Source organism: Panthera leo, chromosome A3 (assembly GCF_018350215.1).
Source record: "Panthera leo isolate Ple1 chromosome A3, P.leo_Ple1_pat1.1, whole genome shotgun sequence".
NCBI lineage: Eukaryota > Metazoa > Chordata > Mammalia > Carnivora > Felidae > Panthera > Panthera leo.
Window position 1 is genome coordinate 4480837 of NC_056681.1, and position 21833 is coordinate 4502669.

At 56.1% G+C, this 21833-nt stretch overlaps 2 protein-coding genes across 2 annotated transcripts; both read right to left on the reverse strand.

The window, feature by feature from the left end:
• Nucleotides 1-4594: 4594 nt before the first annotated feature.
• LOC122214816 (protein ALEX-like) lies at nt 4595-7769 on the reverse strand. Its single transcript, XM_042930059.1, has 4 exons — nt 7695-7769; nt 7093-7201; nt 4860-6745; nt 4595-4665 (listed from the first exon to the last, which is right to left on the reverse strand). The coding sequence occupies exons 1-3, from the start codon at nt 7767-7769 to the stop codon at nt 4860-4862; spliced, it is 2070 nt and encodes a 689-aa protein (XP_042785993.1). The 3' UTR covers nt 4595-4665.
• An 11398-nt stretch (nt 7770-19167) lies between these two features.
• LOC122215360 (neuroendocrine secretory protein 55) lies at nt 19168-19949 on the reverse strand. Its single transcript, XM_042930546.1, has one exon. It carries the CDS (start codon nt 19947-19949, stop codon nt 19206-19208), a length of 744 nt encoding a protein of 247 aa, XP_042786480.1. The 3' UTR covers nt 19168-19205.
• Between the last annotated feature and the right edge of the window lie 1884 nt (nt 19950-21833).

The window sequence follows — 21833 nt, forward strand, 5'->3', positions numbered from 1 at the left end:
GGTGAGGGTCAGTTTTATTTGGTGGGAAAACTGACTCTGAAAAGAAGGAGAGGCATGACAGTATGAGAAGTTTCAAATCTAGGCAATTAGGCTACCTTCTCTTAAAAAAAGTATCCATATATTTATTTGTGCTTAATACCAGCATTCCTGCATAAAAGTCAAAGGTGATCATTCTAAGGCTATGTACTGACTCTTGGTAAGTAGGAATTCGCCCCAACTAAAAGTAAAGATTACTTAAAAAAAAAAAATCACTAGGAAGACTATTAAACAAGAATTATTGTAATAGGGTTATTCGATCCAGGCCAAGATGATTTTAAACAGTCTGTTAGTCTAACACTAAAAATGTAGGGCACCTATGCATAAAAGTACATCTATTGTTGTATTATTATTATTATTATTATTATTATTATTGGAACTCTGAGTAAGAAGGAAAGCTTTAGACCCCAGTGAAGGAAACCACAGAGGATTTAAACAAGATTCCTAAGAAAACCTGCAGTGAAAACAGAGAAAAAAAAAAAAAAAAAAAAAGCCCAACAAACAAAGACTGCAGTGTTGGCAGATGAGTTAAAGCAAATGTGGAAACCAAAGATCACCATAGCGATGACAGGTTATCTCAGAAACGGGGGAGCTCACGGTTCACGTACACTCAATGGACATTTATAACCCAGGATCTGTCGGGCTTGGCTACACTTCAGAAAGCAGACCTACTAGGCACCTGTCGTTTGACAAGGGATTTGAAGAGCACACAGCACTCTTAACAATCATGCTTTACATTTACACAACGCGTTATCGCTTATGACCACAGCTTGTGTTAAGCGCTGTCTCATCCGAATTAGGAACTTTCGATTCCTTCACTTACCTTGCAGTCTTTGAGCAAAAGTCCCTGACATTTTAATCTCTGAGCTTTTGGTTTATTTGCCTATGAAATGGGGTCCTATCACATTTTTATTGCCCAAGGCCGTTTCAAAGGGCAAATGTGACTTAGATGAAAGGCTTTTAAAAATACAGAAAATACAGAAAGAATGTGGTATCATGGCTATGTGATCATTACTATTACTGCTTACTAATACCTGAAGGCAGGGAGGCTATCCTTTCAAGTCAGGAGGGGGGGTGGTATGCAAAAGGCCCAGGAACCCTACTTTTCTTTGCCTGATTTCAGGTTCCCACGATACACATGATGTGGGCAAATTATAAAGAGGAACCTACCTGTATAGAAAACTTTTTTTTTTTTTTTTTTGGCAAGAAGTCTATGGGAAATTGGATTTTGAAAGGCAAGGAAGAATTTTGGCCTCTGAGAAGCATGAAATACTAGTGGGAGACAGAGAAAATCGTAAAAGTCTCTCTCAATTCTACAGATTTGGTGGCCTGATAAGCTATGTCCTTCTCACTGCACCAAAGAGTTCAGTGGAGGCATTCTGAATCCAGAAAAATGGCTGTGCTGGGGGCGGGGGGGAGGCGCTCCTGCACGATGGGACGCAATGTAGCCTTGTTGCACCTGGTGCCATAAATTATCATACAATTAATTGAGATTCACTGTATAAATAAAGTGTCATGGCAGGATGGCCCTTATTATATACAGCATTTACCCGAACGCTTTTAATAAATGTAGCAGATACTACAAAATTCTCATCTACAAGCCCCTCAATTCTTAAAAAATGGGGGATTCATACCCAAGTTGGGTTTCCAAAAACATGGAAATAGTCTATTACTGAATACTGTTAGATAAGAAAAAAGCTTCCTCTCTTACATATTCTAGAATTTTAGTCATGTTATTGATGATCTACCTACCTACCTATCTCCTCTAAAAAGTTCCCTGTAATGTGGTTAAAGTGTTTGGGCAGGAAAAATGGAAATGGTATCTATACACACAAACACACACACACACACACAATTGTTAAGCACGTCACAAATCAGGAACCATATCAAAGGATGGTCTTTTGACCTGCATTTTCAGCGGCAGGACTATATGGATGTCTTGTTTTAGGTTAGGATGCTAGGATTTGACTGTTAGTGAGAACTCTTGTCCTAAAGGTAAGTAAGTCCTCATCCTTCCTCCCCCACCCTCCTCCTCACCCAGATGGGGGACCTCTCTCGTCACTTTGGCCGAATGAAGCCCGGCGGGAAATGAGCCCGGTTGGACAAATGGCATTTACTGCAGCAGGTGACGCTGGCTGCCTAGTTCAGGCTCATGTCTGATGTAGCCTGAGGTCAGGGCTTCTGGACCCGTGGCACCCTGAGAGCAGAGTCAGGGCAATCGTAGGATGACCCCAGCAAATTTCTTTTCATTAAGGTGAATTTTTCACCCTGGATACAAAACAAGGGTGAGCAAATTAAGCTTCTGATATTCTTAAGACCTGGCCCCAGACGTGGACGGTTTGCGGCAGGACTGGCGTTTGCATAATCTGTGGTTGAAGCCAACAGTCCTGGTTTGAGGGGACTGTGCTGACACCCCCACCCCCCCACCCCGCCCCCAGAATAGGGGTCTCCACACATGGAGGTCTGCTGGGAAAGCTTCACTGCACAAACAAGGCAACTGAGGCCCCAGCGTGTCAGGGACGCGCCAACTAGGGGTCAGGTGGACACGGTCACCTGGCTTCCCATCTGTACCCCCTCGTGTCCCCTCCTCACCAGAGGCCAGCTTCTCGGGGCTACGCTTGGAATACTGCAATGAGACTGTGATGGCAAAACCAGTCGTCCGCAGAAACACAGAGCCTTGTCATTTAAGGGCTCTGTCTGTGGCTTCAGCGGAGTTGGGACATCCCACGTTTAAAGCTGCTTCCCTTCTATTGGTGTTTGGGAAAATGATGATGTCGTGATATCCCTGGGTGGGCACAGCTAATGACCACTGCATTTAAAACTGTGATGTGTGAAAGGCACACGTGTCACAAAAGCAAACAGTCACGTGCCTGATGTCATTACTAAAAAACCATCACACGTTATATGATAGGTAACAAACAAATGGAGCACGGCTTTAGACATTGTGATCTTCAAATCCCTTGAAAGGTCTTAGAGAACACAATAAAGAAATTTAGACTGTGAGCTTCACTTGGGAAATTTTCATTCAAGCCACACATGCAGACCACTGCTAACGACCGCTCTAATGACCGGTGTGACACGAGAAGCCCATGTCTCAGATGGGAGCTGAGGTAAGGCTGGAAGAGGGGAAGGAGAGGAGGGGAGGGGAAGGAGAGGAGGGGAGGGGAAGGAGAGGAGGGGAGGGGAAGGAGAGGAGGGGAGGGGAGGGGAAGGAGAGGAGGGGAGGGGAAGGGGGAGGGGGGAGGGCAAGGGAGGGAGGGAGGGAGGTGGGGGGGAGGGCCCTAGAGAGGGGAGGGGGCGCGGAGAGGTGGCAAAGATGAAGAGAAGGAGGGGAAGGCGGAGGGTGGCGGGACATATCCGATGTGCTTAAAGAACACAAGACCTTTTTACATTTCTTGGTATCCCAAGTCCATTGGCAGAGGATGTTACCTTTGATCCTCTTTGCCCCCAGCTAAAGCTGCTTGGAAAGATTCACATTTACTTATTTCACAAGTCATATTCACAGTTTTTACCACACTTCGTCCACATGCTTAAAATATACTCGAAGCATTTAAAAACAAATTTTTTTTTATTTTAATTGCATTTCAGAGACAAGACAACATTTCACTCCCAACGCCTAATACTCTTTTTAAACCAAGCCCCTCCTACTGTGCTTTGTAAAAGCGTAAATGATTGGCTTACCTCGGGCTCTTCCCTAGGAAAAAAAAAATCATTTCATATTTTTTAAACACAGCCACGCCCACCCTCTTGGAACCAGCCCCGTGTAGGTTTGGATCCAGACCTGCCTTTAGCAGATTAAGTGGGGGTTTTGGTTGTTGTTTGCTGGTTTGTTTCTTTTCTTCCCCCTCCTCCCTCCATCCCCCCCCACCCCGGGTGAGCTGAGTGTGTGCACAATATCGAACTTAACGTGTGTCGCCCCCGACGCCCCAGATACCTGAGTGTCTGGTTTTTCAACCGTAAAGGCGGGAGGGTTTGGCGAACGAATGAGAAGTGAGGAAACGCTTAGCGCAAAGGGAAAAAAGAGAGAAAGACACACAGAAAAAAGGTTATGGAGGCCGGCGAGAGGCGGCCCCCTCTCCCCCGCGCCAGGGGCCCAACTCATTCCCCGAGATGCCCCACCACCTTCTCCTCCGCAGTCTTCGCGCCGCCCGCCGCAGAGCGCCAGCGCTCAGGTACCTCCAGAGTGTGTGCAAACACGGAAAGTTTTTGCCCGCGCCATGGCGCAAAACACAAGACAGCCCGTTCCCCAGTACAAGTACACGGTCGGCGGGTAATTTGGGGGTGCCAGCGATGGGAACTGGGGGACACTTGAGCATATCATGCACAGGCGGACACAATATGGACACCAACAGACACCAACGACAAGCTGTCTGCGTCCAAGCAGCAGGGCCAGGCGAGGCGGGGGCGCACCTTTCCCCAACGACCCCAGCCCCCCTCCCCCCGCCCGCGGCCCCAAACCGGCTCAGCCCGGGGGACCCCGGGGCCCCTCCCCGGCAGTTCCTGGCTCACCTGAGGCCCCCGCCTTCCTTGCCGGCCCCCACCCCAGGACTCGGGGGCGTCTTACGGTCGCTGGCGCTGGCTTGTCCAGCCGGAAACGACCCTCAGTGTTGCTCGGCACCACTTTTCTCCCTGGAGGGCACATACTTCGACCACCCACACCCAGCCGAGGCCCCCTCCCGCTCCCAGGGCAAAGTTCGGGCCCCTCGCTGGAACTTTCTAGCAGTCTCTTCCCGCCTCGGCCTGGACACCCCCCTCCTCCCGCAGCCAGGCCCCGAGCCCCACCGGGCAGCCCTGCTCCCCGCGGGCAGAGTCCGCCGCATTACCTAGAAGCAGCAGGCGGTGCGTACACATGTACCCCATCTTTTCTTCCTGGAGTTGTTTGTCGATGAGCTGGCTGCGTTTCTTCTCTGCGCGCTTCTGGGCGCGCTTCTCCAGGGCTTCCTTGCGCATCTGTCTGCGCTTCTCCGCCAGGGGAATCTTCTTGACCTTGGGGCCGGGGGCGGCTTTGGGCTGGGGGCTCTCGGATCGGCCGAAGCAGCCCCCGAAGGCCTGCAGGAGGAACTTGCGGAGCAAGTTGCGCCGGGGCTTTCGGCGGCGGCGATTTCGCCGGGGCTGCAGCCAGCGGCGGCATCCGGAGGTCCCATCGTCGGATTCATCGCTGCTGTGGTCGTCGTCGCTGCTGACCGACCTGTCGTCGTCGTCGCGGCCGCGGCCAGACCTGCCCCGCCAGGCAAATGCGCGAGTAGGCTGCGGAGTAGGCGGATCGGCAGCCTGGATCTCGGGGCTGGGGGGTCGGAGGAAGCGGAGCTTGGGTCGGGCTCCAGACGCAGGGGCGGCAGGGGCTGCCCGGGCGGCAGGAGCTGCCCCGGCGGCCGGAGCGGCAGGGGCGGCAGGAGCTGCCCTGGCGGCTGGAGCTGCCCCGGCGGCCGGAGCGGCAGGGGCGGCAGCGGCTGCCCCGGCGGCTGGAGCGGCAGGGGCGGCTGGGGCTGCCCCGGCGGCTGGAGAAGCAGGGTCGGCCCCGGCCGCTGGGGCTCCGTCCCCGGGAGAGGGGACTTTTCCTTTCCCTGCAGCAGAGGCGGCGGCTGAGCCTCCTTCCATCTCGGCTGCTTCTCCCTCAACTGGGGGTCTCTCTCCCTCTGCTCGCTCTCTCTTAACTGGGGCTCCGGAGACCTCGATGGGCGGGCCGTCAAGCGCGATTGGGGGGCTGTCCATGTTGACGGGAGCGTCGTCGACCCCAACGGGGGCGCTGCCAATCTCGAGCGGGGGTCCGGAGATCTCCATCGGGGGGCTGTCGCCCGCGAAGAGTGGAGGAGATCTGACAGCCTCTCGGGATGGGCTGCCGATGGCGCCGGGGACCCAGAGGGGGGGCTCGTTCGCGGCGGGAGCGAGGAGGACCGCACTCGGGACCGCGACTGCCGCGGGCTGGCCGATGCTGCCGCCGTCGATTTGTGGGATAGCTCGGGGGAGCCCGGGGGGTGGGCTGTCGTCCCCAAAGGCTGCTCCATCAAACTCAAATGGCATAGCCTCCTCAGGGGGAGGACTACAGTCTCCTCTGAAGCCTGTGGTGGCTTCAAGGGCTTCAAGGGCTCCGGGCTCCTGGGGAGGAGTGCTAAAGACCCCTGCACCTGGGCCTCCTGGAGCGAGGTCTGAGACCTGCAGGAGAGGCTGGCTGCAACCTCCCTGTGCAGGCTGCTCAAACTCGAAGGGCATGGCTTCTTCAGGTGGAGGGCTGTAGCCTCCCAGGCCGGGTGTGGCATCATCGAAGGCTCCGGGCTCCATGACCGCTGGGCTGAAGACCTCAGGGCCTGCATGGGCCCCAGTGGTGTCTCCGGGCTGCTCCAGGGTAGGCCAGAAGCCTCCTGGGCTGGGCTGCTCGACCTCGAAGGGCATGGCTTCCTCGGGAGGTGGGCTGTAGCCTCCGAGGGCTCTGGTTTCCTCGATGGCCTGGCCCAGGTCCTGGCAGTTGGGTCCGGAGACCTCGGGGGGTCCACAGGCCTCGCCTTCAATCTCGAGGGGGACGGGCTCGCTGTGAGGCGGTTCGGTCTCCATCTCTTCGGCTGCGCCAGGCCCAGGACTGGGGGCAGCTGCCCCTGGGGCCTCCAAAGGTGGCTGCTCGGGCTGTTCCCCGAGTTCAAGGGGGATATCGCGTTGTCCTGACATATTATTGCCGTCGAGGCAGTTGCGCACGCCCATAACACGGTGGCGGACTCTTAAAATAAACTTGGGGCCCCGTGAGACGGAGCACCCAACCGAACTAGGGTGAAAAAAATATCTTCAAAAAAATTCAAAGTATCAGCTAGAAAGTTCTCCAACCTCACTTTCCAACCCTCTTGAGGTCTGGGGCTTGAGGGCCTCAAACCCAAGACCAAAGCAGAAGCAAGTCTATTGTTGCCGGTGCAGTTTTGGCTCCTTCCTGGCCACTTTTTATCCCCTCAGGCTGCCCCTCGGCGCCCCTCTTGGCCTGCCTTTGTCCCCTCCGCTCTCTCTCTTTCTCTCTCTCTCTTTCTGTCTCTCTGCTCCAGGCCAGCCCCGCCTGCTTGGATCTGAGGAGCGTGCCGATTCGGTCCGAAAATCGCTCGTAGTGCTCGCTCTCTGCCACCAGAGGACGCCGGCCCCGATGCCAAGGCGGCTCCGGGAGCCAGATCCTGGCGCCGGCAGCCCCGGACTTTGGGTAAGGGGGCCGATGAGCGCAGGCCTCGCAGGGATGTTTTGGCTCCTTCCACTCCTCTCCCTGACTGATTTGGAGTCTTTCTCCTCTCTTATCCCCTGGCCAGAGAGAGAGAGAGAGAGAGCTCTCCTGCGTTGCGGGACACGTGACGCAAGACGTGGGCCCGGGCTGCTTGAGCGCAGGAGCTGAAAACCCTCCCTCCCAGACCCAAATGACTCTCCTCGGGGGAGGGGGGAACCGCAGGAGGGTTTCATCACCCCAGGATACCCCTGAACCCCTGAGCCGCAGCCCCCAGACCTGGGCAGCCTCCAATCTTGAGCTCCAAGTCCGGAGTACCAGGCTTTGGGCGCGTGGGAAGGGGGCGCGGGCGCGCGCGGGGATGCGACAGGTGGTCGTAAGCCCACCGGCAGAGCGGAGAGAGGCGAGGGGCGAGGGGCGAGGGGCTGCCGCGTGTGCGCCCACAGTTCGTTTTTAAAACGCCTTAGGGTACTTTCCACCGCTTCTGCAGCGTTTGTTTGCCGGTTTGCCCAGGCTGGCTCCTGTAAAAACACTCAATGTCCCCCATCCCCATCACACTCTGGGGGTCCCTGCGGTAGTCTAGAGTGGCGCAGGCAGGGTTTTCCCCCGATTATGTGGACGATGATGCAGGGGAATAAGAGGGTCTCGGGCGCGCACCACGGAGACCCTCTAAGCGGTAGTTGCCGCGGCACGGAACGGGGGTGGGGGGGCGCGGGACACACGCGGAGACCCCATCCGGTGCAGGCCTCAGAGTTCCGGGGGTCCTACTGTTCTGGGGAAGGGTTAGCGGGATTCGTGTTGGGACCTGCGGCTGGCTTAGCGTGGTCTCAGAGACTGGACAACCCTGTGCGCACAGAACCCAAAGATACACACTGTGCCGCGCCGGCAGCAGCGGCTGTGATGTGCCGCTCTCGGCCGCGGGCGCCGGCTGCAGGGTCGGTCGGTCCGCGGCCCCAGTTCCTCGCCAGCCCCTCGCCAGCCCCCCTCCGGCCCTTCTCCTTTAGCTATGGGTATCCCAGGGCAGTCGCTTTACTTTTCCACTGCTAGAACCCCCAGAGGCGCGGCATTAAGCCCGGCCACAAGTGTAGCGGTCGCCTGGCTGCGCTCCTGTCGCCGAAGCTCGTGTGGGTTTGGAGCCGGCTGGGGTAAATACCCGCACCGGCGGGGTGGGCTTGGCGCGTGCAGGCGCACTGCTCTGGGTCTAGGGTCTGGTGTCTGCGAAAGCATTTGAGCCGCGGGGAGGGGGGGGGGGGGCGCGGGCGGGAGTTGCTGCTTGCGGGTCACGTACGACCCGGGACGTGGGCATGAGGGCTGTCTCGCCAGCGGGTGACACGGACCTGCCAGCTACCTGTAGGGGCAAGGCAGCTGGGCATGAGGCAGGTGGTCGCCTGGCGTGCGGGCGGGGGAGAGATGGCAGGAAGAGTTTCACGAGGGGTGGGCGGCGGCGAGTGGGAACACCGCTCGGGTGGCTGTATCTACGAGCCGCAGGCGGGTGAACCACGCACGGTCCAATCTCGTTAAGTCCAACGCATCCCTCTTAGAACGATGGGACCACAGCCACGGCGCACCACCGTCCCGCACCCACCACCCACGTGGCCGTGCTGCGGGAGAAAGCTGACCAAGTCGGACTCTGGGCAACGTGTGGGGCCCCCCAAAGGCGTGACAGGTCAGCTCCATGGGTCTACACACTTGGAAATGCCAACACTGAACTTTGGCTCAAACTTTGGCCAACTATCCCCGTGAGCGACGGCTCAACCCTCTGGGCGTCCTACTGAATGGGCCAACTGGGTCGCGACCGTCCACTCACTCCCCTCCGACCCCAGTGCCGGGTCAACCATTGGGCTGGGGTCACGCCAATCAAGGTGGCCTGGCGAATGAGCAGGGGGCGTCCGACCGGAAACCGGATATGAATGGGAGGTCCAATAGGGGGCGCCGCGTTGGAACGCCCTAAGAGGTTGTGCTGCTGGGGTGGTTGGAAGCGGTTGGTGGGCGGGCGTATGGCGGCCAGGCCTGGGACGCCTCGAGGCCGGCTGGCGCCGTGGGGTCACTCTTCCTGATGCCACAAGTCACAAAGGCTGGAAGGGAAGGTTGGGGGCTGACAGGGGTCAACCCTAGGTCTCGCAGGTGGCGGTGGGCAAACCCTCCCGTCCGGGGGAACCGCTGCTGAGACCAGGCGAGAAGGAAGAAAACGTCCAGGGCCTGGGGGTAGAGGGCCAGGACCCTGAGGAGGGAGAGGGCTCACTGCCCCGATGCAGAGGAGCAGTCCCAGACGGAAAAGGAGTTGAGGCCCCAGGGATGCTGCGCCCTGCCGAAGTAGAAGGTCAGTAGACATTGGGGTTTGGAGCCCCAAAGGGACGGGTTGCTCCCGTTCCGGGCCTTGCTTCCCCAAAGCACTATTCATCAAGGAATGGGTACAGGGTCTCTTTGTTTGACATCCTCAGGGGCGTCTGGGACCCCCTTTGTTCAACTCTTTGGTATCTTTGGTTCTTTGCCTGGGGAGCCCGTACACTGAGGGGATAAAGGCCGGGTAGATACCAACACTCCATCCTAAAGGATAAGCAACATAAAAATGAGAGGAAAGACCTCTACTGGTGGTGGGGTGGTGGGGGGGACTCGAAAGTGTTGGTGGGGAAAATGGCGTTTCAAATGGGCCTCCGCGGATGGCTAGGGCCCTTGGCTGCCATTGGGGGGTGGGGGGGCGGGTGGAATGATAGGTGTGGGCCCATCAGGAGCAAAAGGGGGAAGCTGGGTAAAGAGGACAGGCCACAGCGCAGAGTCTTGGAGGCGCAGTGGGAGTAAAGAGGGACGAATGAGATCAGATCTCTCTGAGGATACCAGGAAGTTTCAGGGCAAGCACTCTCGAGGCTGTTCTGGTAGGAAATGGAGATGATGAATGCCAATTGTGCTGCAAGGGAGGCTTTGCGCTTAGTTTTAGTAAAGATGGAGGGAGTGTGGAGGATGGTCCCACCGGAGCGAACAAAGGACGCCGTAGCTGGCCTTGACCTTTAAGGTGGGGAGACCCACATGCAGTGAAGGAAGCAGCAAGGCTGAATGAGGGGACTCAAGAGGGCTCCCAAAGGGCCCTCGAGCATCTCCTGTGCTCCCAAGGCACAAAAGGTAGAGAAGCCAAAGTGTGGCGCCTGGACGGTGGGGACACAGGTGACACGGGGAAGCGGGGAGGATCTTGGGGAGGGGTGGCATGGTGGCGGAGCCAATCTGGGTTTGGACTCGGCAGAGGTGAAGGAAGGATGGGAGTCGCAGTGGGGTTTTTCACGGCCTGTTAATTAAGAGCGTGGGCCTGAAGTGTCGAAGGAAGCGCGAGACCTCAAGTTCACAGTGACAACCATCCTTCTAGGATATGGAATCAGGGGCTCAGATACCACCCTCAAGGGGAGGAATATATCTGGTGACAGAATCTGGAGTAGCGCACTAGAGGAGAAGAAAAGCTGCCTCGGGAGAGAGCAGTGGGCTAGGAAGGACTGGCGGGGGGGGGGCGGGGGGTACACGGGAGGGGAGGATCTAAGAAGAGCCATGTACCTAGTCAGGACTGTGGCTTCTTAGCCTCTGTGCTGTAGACATCGGGGCCAGACCATTCTCTGCCGTGGACTGTCCTGGGCACTGTAGGGTGTTAGCAGCATCCCTGGCCTCTACCCACTAGATGCCAGTAGCAGCCCCTTAGTTGTAGCAGCCAAAAATCTGTTAGATTTTGCCAGATGTCCTCTGGGAGGCAAAATATCGCCCCCGGATGAAACCACTGCTGTAGGCTGAGAAAGGACCCTCAGATTGGAGTAGGAATCATTGTAATTGAAAGGTAAATTAGGACCAGGGAGAAAACATTACGCTGTTTACCTGCGATGCTCCCTATTGTCTACTCTAATTTTTTTCTTCCGTAGGGACTGGCCACCAGAATCTGAAACCTCAAATCACTCACGTGAGGGGGTTCAAAACTGAAAGCATCACAGATCAGCAGTGGGACTTGAGACGCCTCAGAAGTGCGTCCAGATGTTTGAGGAGCTGGCCGACGCGAACGGCAGCTGGCGGGCCTGGCCACGGGGACCTGAGGACCCCGCTAGGGTAAGAGCTGGGGGCGATTAGCTGCTGGGTTGACTGGGGGCGGCGGGGGGTGGGGGGAGGTGCTGTCTGGTGAGCATACTCTAGACTGGTGAGCTTTCTGGCTCAAGACAGAAATGGGGCCTGGCCCTGGATGCAGATTGGCCAGTGACAGGTGGTAGTGGGTAGCCTAGGCCACAGTGCCAATTCTGGATGGATTTCTATCAGAGAAAGGGGTCTGTATCTCGTAGGAATAAGCAGGAACAAGGAAGGAAGGTCAGTGAATGAGTTCACACCGATGACGAAGAGGAAGGCAAGATAGGCTAGTCACAGGGTGCCCCAGAGAAGGGGGTGCTGGGGTCAAGGGCAAAAACTATGTGCCAGGGTCTGGGCCCTGTCCCCACAGGGAGCGAGCGGGAGCAAAGGCGTGCAGTGAGACGGGTGTATCCATCAGAGAAGGAAAGGGCGGGCTGTCAAGTCCAGGTGAAGGTCTGTGGGAAACTGCGTATCCTTAAAAAGATCCTTAAAACTGCTACTTAAAAAGAATATAGATTGTCTACACTCCACGAGTCAAGAGAGGAAACACTGCTTATGTTTCAGTTAACCCGCATTTCTGAGGAAAGTCCGCCCGTTCACCAAAAGGCCCAGGTCCCTCAGGTAGGCTCGGCTCTTTGTAAGCGAGTAACCCCCTGCGGAAAGAAGGTATTTCTTCACTCTTGGCTCTCTGAACAGCACCGTCGCCATCTGTAGGGACATGGCCCCCTGCCTCGGTGACCCCGTGTGGCGCCCTGGGCTTCCCAAACTCCCATCTTCCTGCTATATTGACACCTGCACCAGCACACGTCACACTCCGCAGATGGCCGTTAGTACGCTTACATTCGGGGATTCTTAGTCGTTGCCAAAAGCACAAGGCGCATCCAAAGTTTAAGTAGCTGCCTGTCAACTTTCTCATTTCATCCCCGTATCCAAGAAAGAGAAAGCAAAGCAGGCAGAGAAGGAGGTGGTCGAGAGGGAAAGGAGCAGAAACCAGGCAAAATGATCCTTTTTTTTTTTGGCAGTGGTATTTCCTCCTAGCCTAGCGTTTGGGGTGGGGGCCGTCTGCAGAAGAGCACTCTCTGCAGACCACTCCCGTCATTGCTGTCTGTCCCTGGATTTCTTTGGAACGCAGAAAAGGAGAATCTTTTCACCAGCTGGGAGGAAAAAGCAAAAGCCAAAAGGAGAGAGAACCCCGGGCAAGAGGATTCCGGCAACTGTTCTGTTTTTCTACCTCCCGGTGACCATTGTTTTCTGAGTGCGAGAAGACTTTGAAGCTGTTCGGTTAATCACCGTTCAGTTAAGACCTGCCGTGCTCATCTTTCTCCATTCTAGCATCTCCTCTGCCAGCCTCGGCCGGTGGAGGCAGCAGCCTCCTGTCTGCAGAAGGGTCTGCGTGACCAGGCTGTTTCAGGCAAACGCCAGCCAGAGAGAAAACGCCTCAGATGGAGGTCAGGGGCAGGTGCACGGCTGAGATTACGGATGGGCCGAACCAGACTTAGGGAGACACTCGATCTGCTCAGATTAACAAACCCCGTGCTGCAGCCCCAGGGGCGGAGGGTCTCCTCCCAGGAATTCAGACCCCTTCATTCAGCTCGCTAGCTAAACTCAGCAGCCCTCGACCTGGAAGGGTTACCCATTTCTGCTGCGGCCAGGCACATGGCCGTCCTCTGACGGCCTGTGCTAGCGCGGTGGGCCCGCACATTCTCGACAGTCGCTGGAACTGGGCTGTGGGTTCCTTCTCCAGGCTAGCTGATGATGCAGCAGAGAATGTGGAGGGGAGAAAAGATGAACAGTGCCCCGGGAAGGGGACTAAGAAAGGGGTAAAAGTGGGGACTAGAAGGGCAAGAGGGAATCCCAGAAGATAAATCTGGCTTTAGCGGGAGCTCTGTTTAAAATTCCGGGAAATCGTGGCGGAACTTCCAGGCACTCTGGGAGCATCTGGGCACCGTAACCTGCATTTAAGGGGAGTGGTGGGTCTCATGTTAGCGCAGAGCCTCAATTTCCCAGGGTGCGTTCTCCTCTTGAACTCTAATGGAGACAGCAACGTAAGCCAGAGTATTCAGCAACCGGCTCTCGCCTGGGGGAGGAGAAACTTGTCTTCAGCTGGCCGCCGTCCTTGGCCAGTGTGAGAGTCGGGGCCTCTCCCTGAACTGAGATCCAAGATTTAGGATTTGAGCTATAAAACCACATTTCCTAGGTTGTAAATCTTTCATTTTGGTTGAAGCCACTGAGGCACGTGTACAAAAACTCCCCTGTACCTATGGAATGGAGACCGTAGAGACCCTCCAGGGAGAGGTGACCTTAAGGGTACCTAAGCTGCGAGCCCCAGGGTGGCCCTCCACCGCTGTGCCTGGCTATTAAAAATGCTGTTCCCGACGCTGCCTCTGCTGCCACCAGATTTTTGAAGACGGCCACGGAGTTGCCCCTGAATCTCTTTGTCCCTGAATCTACCCTTATTTGTGCGTGCTAGTCTTTATAGCTCTAACACGGACGGGCTTTGTGACTCCTGTCTCCAAATCTTCTCTTCTGTTCCTTCCCTACTGGTCGTGTCTCCCACTACCTTCCAGTTTTCTCCGTGATCCCCCAACACCTTCCTTTCCCTTTGTTGTTCACAGACCTTCCCGCACGTTAACAGGCACCACTGCCATCTGTGCACGCTGACCCCCCCCCCCCCCTTACTTTGCAGCCTGCCTACCCTAAAATAAGCTCATAGAATAAAAATAGGCTGTGTCCACGTGCAAAGCCAGGAAAGCGGCCTCCCCAGTTCTACCTTGCAATGGGGAGTCTGCTGGCAGGCGGGGGCTGTGGCGCCAGCTCCTCTTGGATCTTGGATGCCCTGCCTTTCCTGGCTGAGCGTTGTCAACAGGTGACAGGGGCCCCGCACTGCAGACTCTTGGCCTTGGGAGAACTAAGTCACTAGGCTGTTTATTCTGGCTTCTCTGCTATGTGAACCGACTGGGCACCGGCACCAGGATAGGTACCAGGGGCTGGGGGGGGGGGGGGGGGGGGGAGGGGGAGATGTGAGATTTTTTTTTAAAAAGGGAAAACCAAACATTAGTAAGATTTATCTTATATGTAGCCTTGTAATGTGCAGCCAAAAAAAAAAAAAAAAAAACAAAAACCCACCAAAACTGGGATGTTCAACCATTACTATTTTTTTTTTCTTTTTAACTCCATTTACTCCGCTAGCCCGTGCATTTGCCATGGAGGAAAATTGGTTTAGGGGGAAGTGCAAAAAAAAAAAAAAATCTTAGCCATTACAAGGTCCTGCAGTATAGAAACAGATATACAGTAAATTTCTATAACTATGGTATTAAAATTTCATGGGAGAGAAGCAATTAAGGAAAAAAAAAGTCTGAAAAAGCTCTTGGGAGGGAAGGATAATAAAAACAAACACAGGAGCTAAGGAAATGGGTTTATCCTAACTAGCTGCAGCCTCGGAGCTGCGTTGGCAGGTCTGGCCTAATCAGGACACTTACGAGTGACTGAATGATACATTCAAGCACTCGTGGTCACTTGACACGAGTCATTGCTGTCCGACCGCTCTCTCCCAGAGCGGGTAGCATCACCTCCAGGCTGCAGTAACGCTGGCTTCAGGCCCCCTGCTCCCCCCACTCGGAAAAGCTTGTTTTCACACACGAAGATCGAAGATCGGGGAGAGCAGGTGAGGGGACCAAGCAGGCACAAGACAAACACTTAAAGATCTGCTCGGAAGGATGGCCATTTTTCCCCCTCAGGCTAGTAACACGACCCAGTGGGATTCTGTATTCCCTAACTTGCCTCCTTGAACCGTTTTTTTTGCCACCCATTCAAAAACAGATCGGATAAAATCAAAATGAGAACAACGCAAAACAGATTCCTTCACAACCGGTGCTTTTTATTTGGTCACCCTTGAATTTTTTTTTTTTTTTTTTTGGCTCCGTTAGCGTTAAAGTCACGGACGGAGTGAGACTGGGCAAGCCTGGGCTTCATCGGCCCGCACGCATTTGGAGCTGAAGGGGATACTGTGAACATCTCATTCAGTTCCTTCCATTGTCCGTGTGAGGAAACTGAGGCAGTGAGGTGCTGGGGCTGGCCCAGGCCTAGAGGTCCTTGGGGCTTACAGGTCCTGCTGTCCACTCGTGGGGCAGCAAGATTCAGGAAATGGTCATGAATGTCAAAACCCCGAAGGGAGGGCGAGGTGTCCCATCCCTCATTCTGGAACAGGGGGATTAAAGATATAATGGGAGAGCCTGATCCCTGTTGCTGGGCAATTTCTAAGAGCAGGGCAGCCCTTGAGCCGGCGTCTCACCTCTGGAAGCTTAATTTGAGTTTAGTAATTGGTTTTTTGTTGTTGTTGTTACAGATACATGCTTTCCCCTACACCATGGTTTCTGCTCAGTTTCCTCTCAATAGCTTCCGTCTGCAGGAAGAGCGGTGATAACACAGGTAAATTGAGTAAACTCCATTCAGATTATTTAAAAAAAAAAAAAAGACCTCATTCTTACCCACATGGAAGTTTCAGCTTCCTCATGAACTCTTCCATCCCAGCTGCTAAAAGTGAGGGCTAAAGAGTGAAATGGCTGTAAGCAGTTCCAGGGGGCGAAAACCAGCTTCGAGTGCGTTAAAGAAACATCCTCTTAAAACAATTCCAAACTTTACACTTCCCGGTTCTTGAGTTCCGATAAACATAAATGAAAAATTTTGTTTGCCAAACTTTCGAGGTCAACCTGGGCCAGATGGCTGGACAGCACACAGCATGTGACCACTGCTCTAATTTTCCAACTCAGAAAGTTGAGTTTTAAGAGGACCTCTGTCCAAGAAAAAGCAAATTTCTATTAAGTAAATGATCCACGGAGCAAAGGAAAATCCTAATGCCAGAGCAGACCATCACATTTAAGTAGCTTTATTCTCCTCCTCCCCTCCTTCCCCTCCCCCCCCTCCTGAGAAATAACCACAACAGGCTAGTAATTCACTTACGGGCTCAACCTGCAGGGGTTTTTTTTTTTTTTTTTTTTTTTTGAGCGTATTTCCTCACCAGACACACCCCACCTAAACTGAAGGAGCCAAGTGAGCCCATTCAAATGCTAACCCCAGTTCTACTGGGTGAGACAAAGGGCCAATTTGGAGCCTAGTGAGTCGGGAATGCTTGGGAGAACTTGCCAGAAATGCCTCTGGGGAAAAGAAAAAGGTAGTGGAGCCCCAGTGTCTCAGGTAGTTAGAGGGTTTGAAGTGTCTGTAGGGCAAAATCTCTTCCTTGGGGGGGTGGGGGGGCACTTCCTCGGGGGCGGGGGTGGGTGGGTGGGTCTGGCATATTTCTCAGCGGTTCTGGATCATCTCTGATGGCTGTTCCGCCCTGACACAGGGCTGGAGGGGTGGGGGTGGGGGTGGGGGTGGGGGTGGGGGTGGGGGAGGTTGGGTGGGGCGGAGGGTGGGGGAAGGGAGCTGAGTGGGGAGGGGCGTGTGGGTGGGTCACAGGCTTTCACAACGGAGGCACTTTATGAAAGAGCGCAGACTATCTGTGTGTTCCTAGACGGGGGACTTCCACCCCCAATAATGAGCTTGACGTGTATTGCTGACAGTCAGGAAAGCAAGTGTCTCAACATCCAGGCTTTTGTTCAAACACAGACCAAGACCGAGGTGAACGTTGTGGGCTGGGGCGCTGAGGACTTCCTAAAAACCTCGTGTATTCTCCCTGCGACACGGCAACATGCTAATTCCTCCAATGAAAACCCTAGCTCTGCAGGCCGAGCGGACCCCCCCCCCCGCCCCCGCCCCCGCCCCCCCCACCCGGTCTGGGAAGACAGCTCCCGCACGGAAAAAGCACACCAAAACCAGCCAGGCAAACCCTGGCTTCTTGTGCAGATTCACCAAAGACGTCGCACTTGGTGAACGCAGGCTGCTAAGACGTTACCGCAGGAAAAAAAATAACACGTAATGCCACAGAAAGGAGCCATATGCCCGCTGGTGACCTGAAGTAGAAATTTCAACTTCGGAGAGCTCCATCTCACTTAGGCAATTTCACACCGGTAAGCCAAAGGCAGCGCGCGCCTGGCCCTGCTGCGCCACCTCGGCAGCCTCCGACTTCTGACCCCTCCCCGCGGCCCAGGGAAGCCCCCTGCTACCAAACGGCCCTCCGGGTCCATACTAATGAAGACACACAGGCATCCAGCAGCCATTTGCGCGCCGCAGCCAGCATAACTAAGTTCTGGGGCGCCGCGACGCCTTTCCCGGAGAAGAGACCTGGAAGGAGGACCATGAAAAGTGTGTTCCTTCCGGCCTCATCCTTCCCCTAGGAGTTTAAGAACCCGACTGATCCTTTCCTTTCGGGCCTAAAAACGGTTCACTCCCCCCTTCCCCCAAATCATTCTCCGCAGACTAGCCCAAACCCGCGCAAAGCGAGACGCACGCGCGCACCAAGAAAACATCAATTTCCATGCCGGGTGAAGTTCTGTAAAATACATTTCATTTGTCAGTCTTTTCCTCCAGGATTGGCAGGTAAGACACACTTTACGCACCGAAGATGACACACTTTACGCACCGAAGATGCGTGACCCGATTGCAGCCGTTTTTGTGCTCGGACACCAGGGCGGTGTCACCTCCAGGTTACGGATTCCAAACTTAGCTCCACCCGAGCCGAAAATGGCCGGTGCGCCGCCTCCCCTCCCCGAGGCTGCCGAAGCCGCCGCCGGCCCCTGCCCCCTCTTGACCGATCCCCCAAGGACTTGCGTCGGATCGGATCCAACACCTTTCCCCGGCGCGGTAGTGCCGTGCTCTTTGGGGACGCATTGTAGGGTACCCCGATGAAAGACGCGATCCCCTCTCCAGCCCCGTTCCTTGTGCCGCTTTACCTTTCCGCTCGGCACCGCCTCGCGGGCCTCTTAGCCCCTCTCTTCTATCCCCAGGTCCGTGCGCAAACAGCCCCAGACCTCTCCAGCCAGGCTGCACCCGGCCCCGCCGCCAGATCAGCTGCGCCAAAAGGTTAGCGATGCCCCGACGTGACCAAGCCCGCGCCACTGACCCTGGTAGCCGGTAGGGGCACCCCCTAAGACTCCCGTACCTTCTCTGCCAGCCCTCCAAGTACGCGTGATTCGTGGGGAACCGCGGGCGGTCCCGAGGAGGTCGGCTCTGGAGCGCGCGGGCAGGTGCGCACGCTCTTTGCAGCGGACTCCCGCCCCGTGAGCGCCCGGAGAGGGGTGGTGGCGGCCAGGACTAGCGCACAGCCGCGGGGAGCACTGGCGCCGAGGTCCCGCGGCTCCAAATTGGCAGCGCTGGGACCTGGGCTCCAGGCTCGGAGTGTCTTAAAGCGCCGCGCGCGACTTTTCCCGGAGCCGGCAGTCTCCGGAGTTCTTGCCCAATCCCGGTGTGATTACTTTTCGCACATTGCAACAGTGTCGCTACTGCGCGGCCGCTCTCGCACGGTGAAAGTTGGCGCGCGCACCTCCGAACCACGTTTCGGGCGTCTGCCAAGGCCAACCGGTTCGAGGCCAGTGTTTAAGAGGGGGGAAAGAGCGCATGAAACAAGTGACTTACCCGTGCCTTTTCGGTGTGCAGCTGGAAACCTGGGGCGCGCCGGGGATTCTGGGCGCGCGTCCTGGACACCAGCTCGGAGACCTCAGGCTGTCTCCAGCCCGGCGCCAGGAGCGCACCGTCGTGCAACAAGCCTTTGGCCACCTGGGCGCCCCCGGCGCCGTCCCGGCGCCCAGGGGAGCCTTTCCCAGCCTGCCGGCGGCACCCCCACCCACCTCCCGGGCTGGCTAGCTGAGCCTGCTGTCTTCCCGCCTTCCTCCTAACCTGCCTCTCCTTCTCCCTCCTCTCCTCCCGCGGGCTCCCACACCGACCCCAGGCTTCCCCAGTTTAGCGGTGGGCAACTAACCTGAGTCAAAGAAAACAAGGAGAATCTGGACGGCGTCCTCCATTAGTGACGCCGGATGGGGATGGGTCCCCTTTTGGAAGGGGACTCCGGGGATGGGTCGCGGCGGGTGGGCTTCTTCGGCTTGCAGCGGCGCTGCTGCTTCTTCTTCTCCTCCTTTGGCTCCTCGGTCTCCTCGGGGTCCCTCGGATCCTTGTCCTCGGGCTCGGGCTCCTCCCCCTGCCTGGGGTTCTGGGGCTCCTGAGTGCTGGGCTGCGCGCGACTCGGGGAGGCGTCGGGGCTCCGCAATCTCAGAGCGTGCAGACGCTCGGTGAGAGATTGGCCGAAGGTGGTGTGCTTGGGCACCACGGGGCCGCGCTCGTCCTCGGGCTCGGTCTCGGGCTCAGTGGCGGGGGCGGTCTCAGGCTCGGTCTCGAAGTCGGTCTCGGATTCGATTTCAGACTCGGTCTCCGTCTCGCTCTCGGATTCGTAGTCAAACTCTTCCTCGTACTCTAGGCACTCGGGGAGGGACAGCTCGAGGTCTGCCTCCTCGTGCTCGTGGTCAGATTCGGGGGGCTCGGGGAACGCCTGGGCGGCGGAGCGGTGGTGGGCGTTAAGGAAGCTCCGGCGCTGCTGGGCGGCCGCGCGCTGCTGGGCGCGGGCGTTGGAGGTGGCAAGGGCGCGGAGGAGCGCGATGGAGCAGGAGAGCCAGAGGAGCGCGGTGGCTGCCCGGCGGCCGATAGGTGGGCACAGATCGTTGTAGTTGTGGCGAGCTCGGCGCCACTGCTGAGCCCGGGACCTACGATCCATTCTCTTAGGCGCACACCGGGAAGCCCACCCGCCCTCTGGCTCTGCAGAGAGCGGCTCCGATGCGCATCGGCTGCTGCAGCCGAAAAGGGTGCACCCCACGAGGTGAGAAGCTGGGTCCGGAGGTCCCAGCCCCACCTCGGTGTGAGGGGGAAAAAGGGAAGCACCTACCTTCCTGACCACTCAACTTTCTAAAGCTCCGCGCCTCCGCTCGCCTCTCTGAGCAAGAAGAAGGGATGGGAAAAGGGGGAAGAGAGAGTCTGTCTCCTCCCAGGCTCCTCTCTCTAAGTCTCAGACTCTGCGGTCTAAGACCCGGGAGAGGTGCCTCCGCTGGTCCTCTCGCCTGGGAGAGGAATGAGGAGACTGAGGCGGGGAGGGACGCGGCGGAGAGGTTCTGCAAAGTTGCGCGCCCGGACTTCAGCCGGGCATGTGCAGTAAGGAGGCGGGGGCGCCTCCCCGCGAGCTGCGCTGTGGCGCTGAGCCCGTGGCGCAGACCCTAGTGGGCCGGCAGGTGGCAGGAGGGAACCTTGTTTGGAAGGATTGGGGCGAAGCGAGGGGCGGGGGCCCTGGCGGGTGCCAAGGAACAAAACGAGTGAGCGAGCTAGCCACAGGTTAGGGTGGGTATGGGTTCTCCGAGGGGGTCCATACCCCTCCTCGGCTCCAGCATCCTCGGTAAAATAAAGCTGAAAACCAGACCGCTAAGTTGCAGATACTCGGCGGAATGAAATGAGGGTCTATGCGTGGGTATTAATGATCCAGCCACAGGCGATTTCCAAGGGCTTAATAGTTTGAGGATGGTAACCTCAGGCAGTCATTAATCAGGAAACCACCTTTGGCGGATCTGTTCCAGAGACTGTAATTAAGAGCGTTTGGGAAAAATACTCGCCCCCCCCCCCCCCCCAGTCTCAACTGGTTAATTACCTCATGGACAAACAAGCATCTTTCCAAGGAAGGGCCCCACAGGCGGGGTGATGGGTTGCAAGTCCACAAACCCATCAGTGGACCGCCATGAGCTCTGGCTGAGATCGGGCGCAGACTTTAATTAGCTGGAACCACTAGTTAAGAGAAGTCGTTCCGAGCTGATACTCAGCAGGTCTAGTCAGTTCTCTGCCCCTGTGGGGCGCTGCAGGCTGGTCAGCTATCAAGCAGATCTCATGGGGTACCCCTTAAAGCTCTTTCGTTTCATACAGAGATAGGTTTTCAACAAAGCTAATTCATTCGGCAAATATTTATTGACTGCCTAGCATGCGCCAGGCTCTGCTCCAGGTGCTGGAGTTAAAAAAAAAGAAAGAAAGAAAGAAAGAAAAACGAAAACTTACATTAATTAAGGAAAGGCTAGTTAGGACTAATCTGCTGGTAATCAGAACGTTAGACGACTCAGAATCCCTCCTTGCCCACCAATGCTTGATCCAGCTCGGGTTCTGCAGGAGAAAACTATCGGGTAATCAGAGTCTCGGGGCTAGGTGGTGGCTACCCACCCTAGACCCTGTTGAACCCCGAAGGCTAAAAGGTTGGAGGAAATGAATACATCTCTTTCTCAGCCCTGCGAAACCAAATGCGTCCTCCTGAAGGGGGATCCCTGGAGTTATTATATCTCTGCTCAGGAAAGGATGGTCCTCCGGAAGCTTTTGAGTTCCCTCTGTGATCCGACCGCTTCTTCTGGGTTGTGGACGATGCCTTCCCTGGTGAGGTGTGGACCACAGTGGTGTAATTCAGAGCCAAATCGTCTTCCTAGAGGCCCTGGATGTGTCAACAAAGTTGCTCTGCCTGGGACAGGTGGGGTTTTGCCGGTTTGTTTTGCTTTTGTCTTTGACTCAATATGGGGGGGCTTTGGAGAGGCATGACCTCTCATTAATTCTGGTTTCCCTTTCGAGCTTGTCTACCAGG

What these genes read in the sequence shown, in the direction of transcription:
- LOC122215360 (XM_042930546.1), bottom strand. Translation starts at nt 19,949, where the DNA reads ATGGATCGTAGGTCCCGGGCTCAGCAGTGGCGCCGAGCTCGCCACAAC.
- LOC122214816 (XM_042930059.1), bottom strand. Translation starts at nt 7,769, where the DNA reads ATGGGGGACATTGAGTGTTTTTACAGGAGCCAGCCTGGGCAAACCGGC. An exon ending in CGCTGCAGAAGCGGTGGAAA is followed by an intron (nt 7,202 to 7,694) that starts GTACCCTAAGGC and finishes CCTTACCCAAAG; the next exon opens with TCCGGGGCTGCCGGCGCCAG. An exon ending in GCGATTTTCGGACCGAATCG is followed by an intron (nt 6,746 to 7,092) that starts GCACGCTCCTCA and finishes GTTTATTTTAAG; the next exon opens with AGTCCGCCACCGTGTTATGG.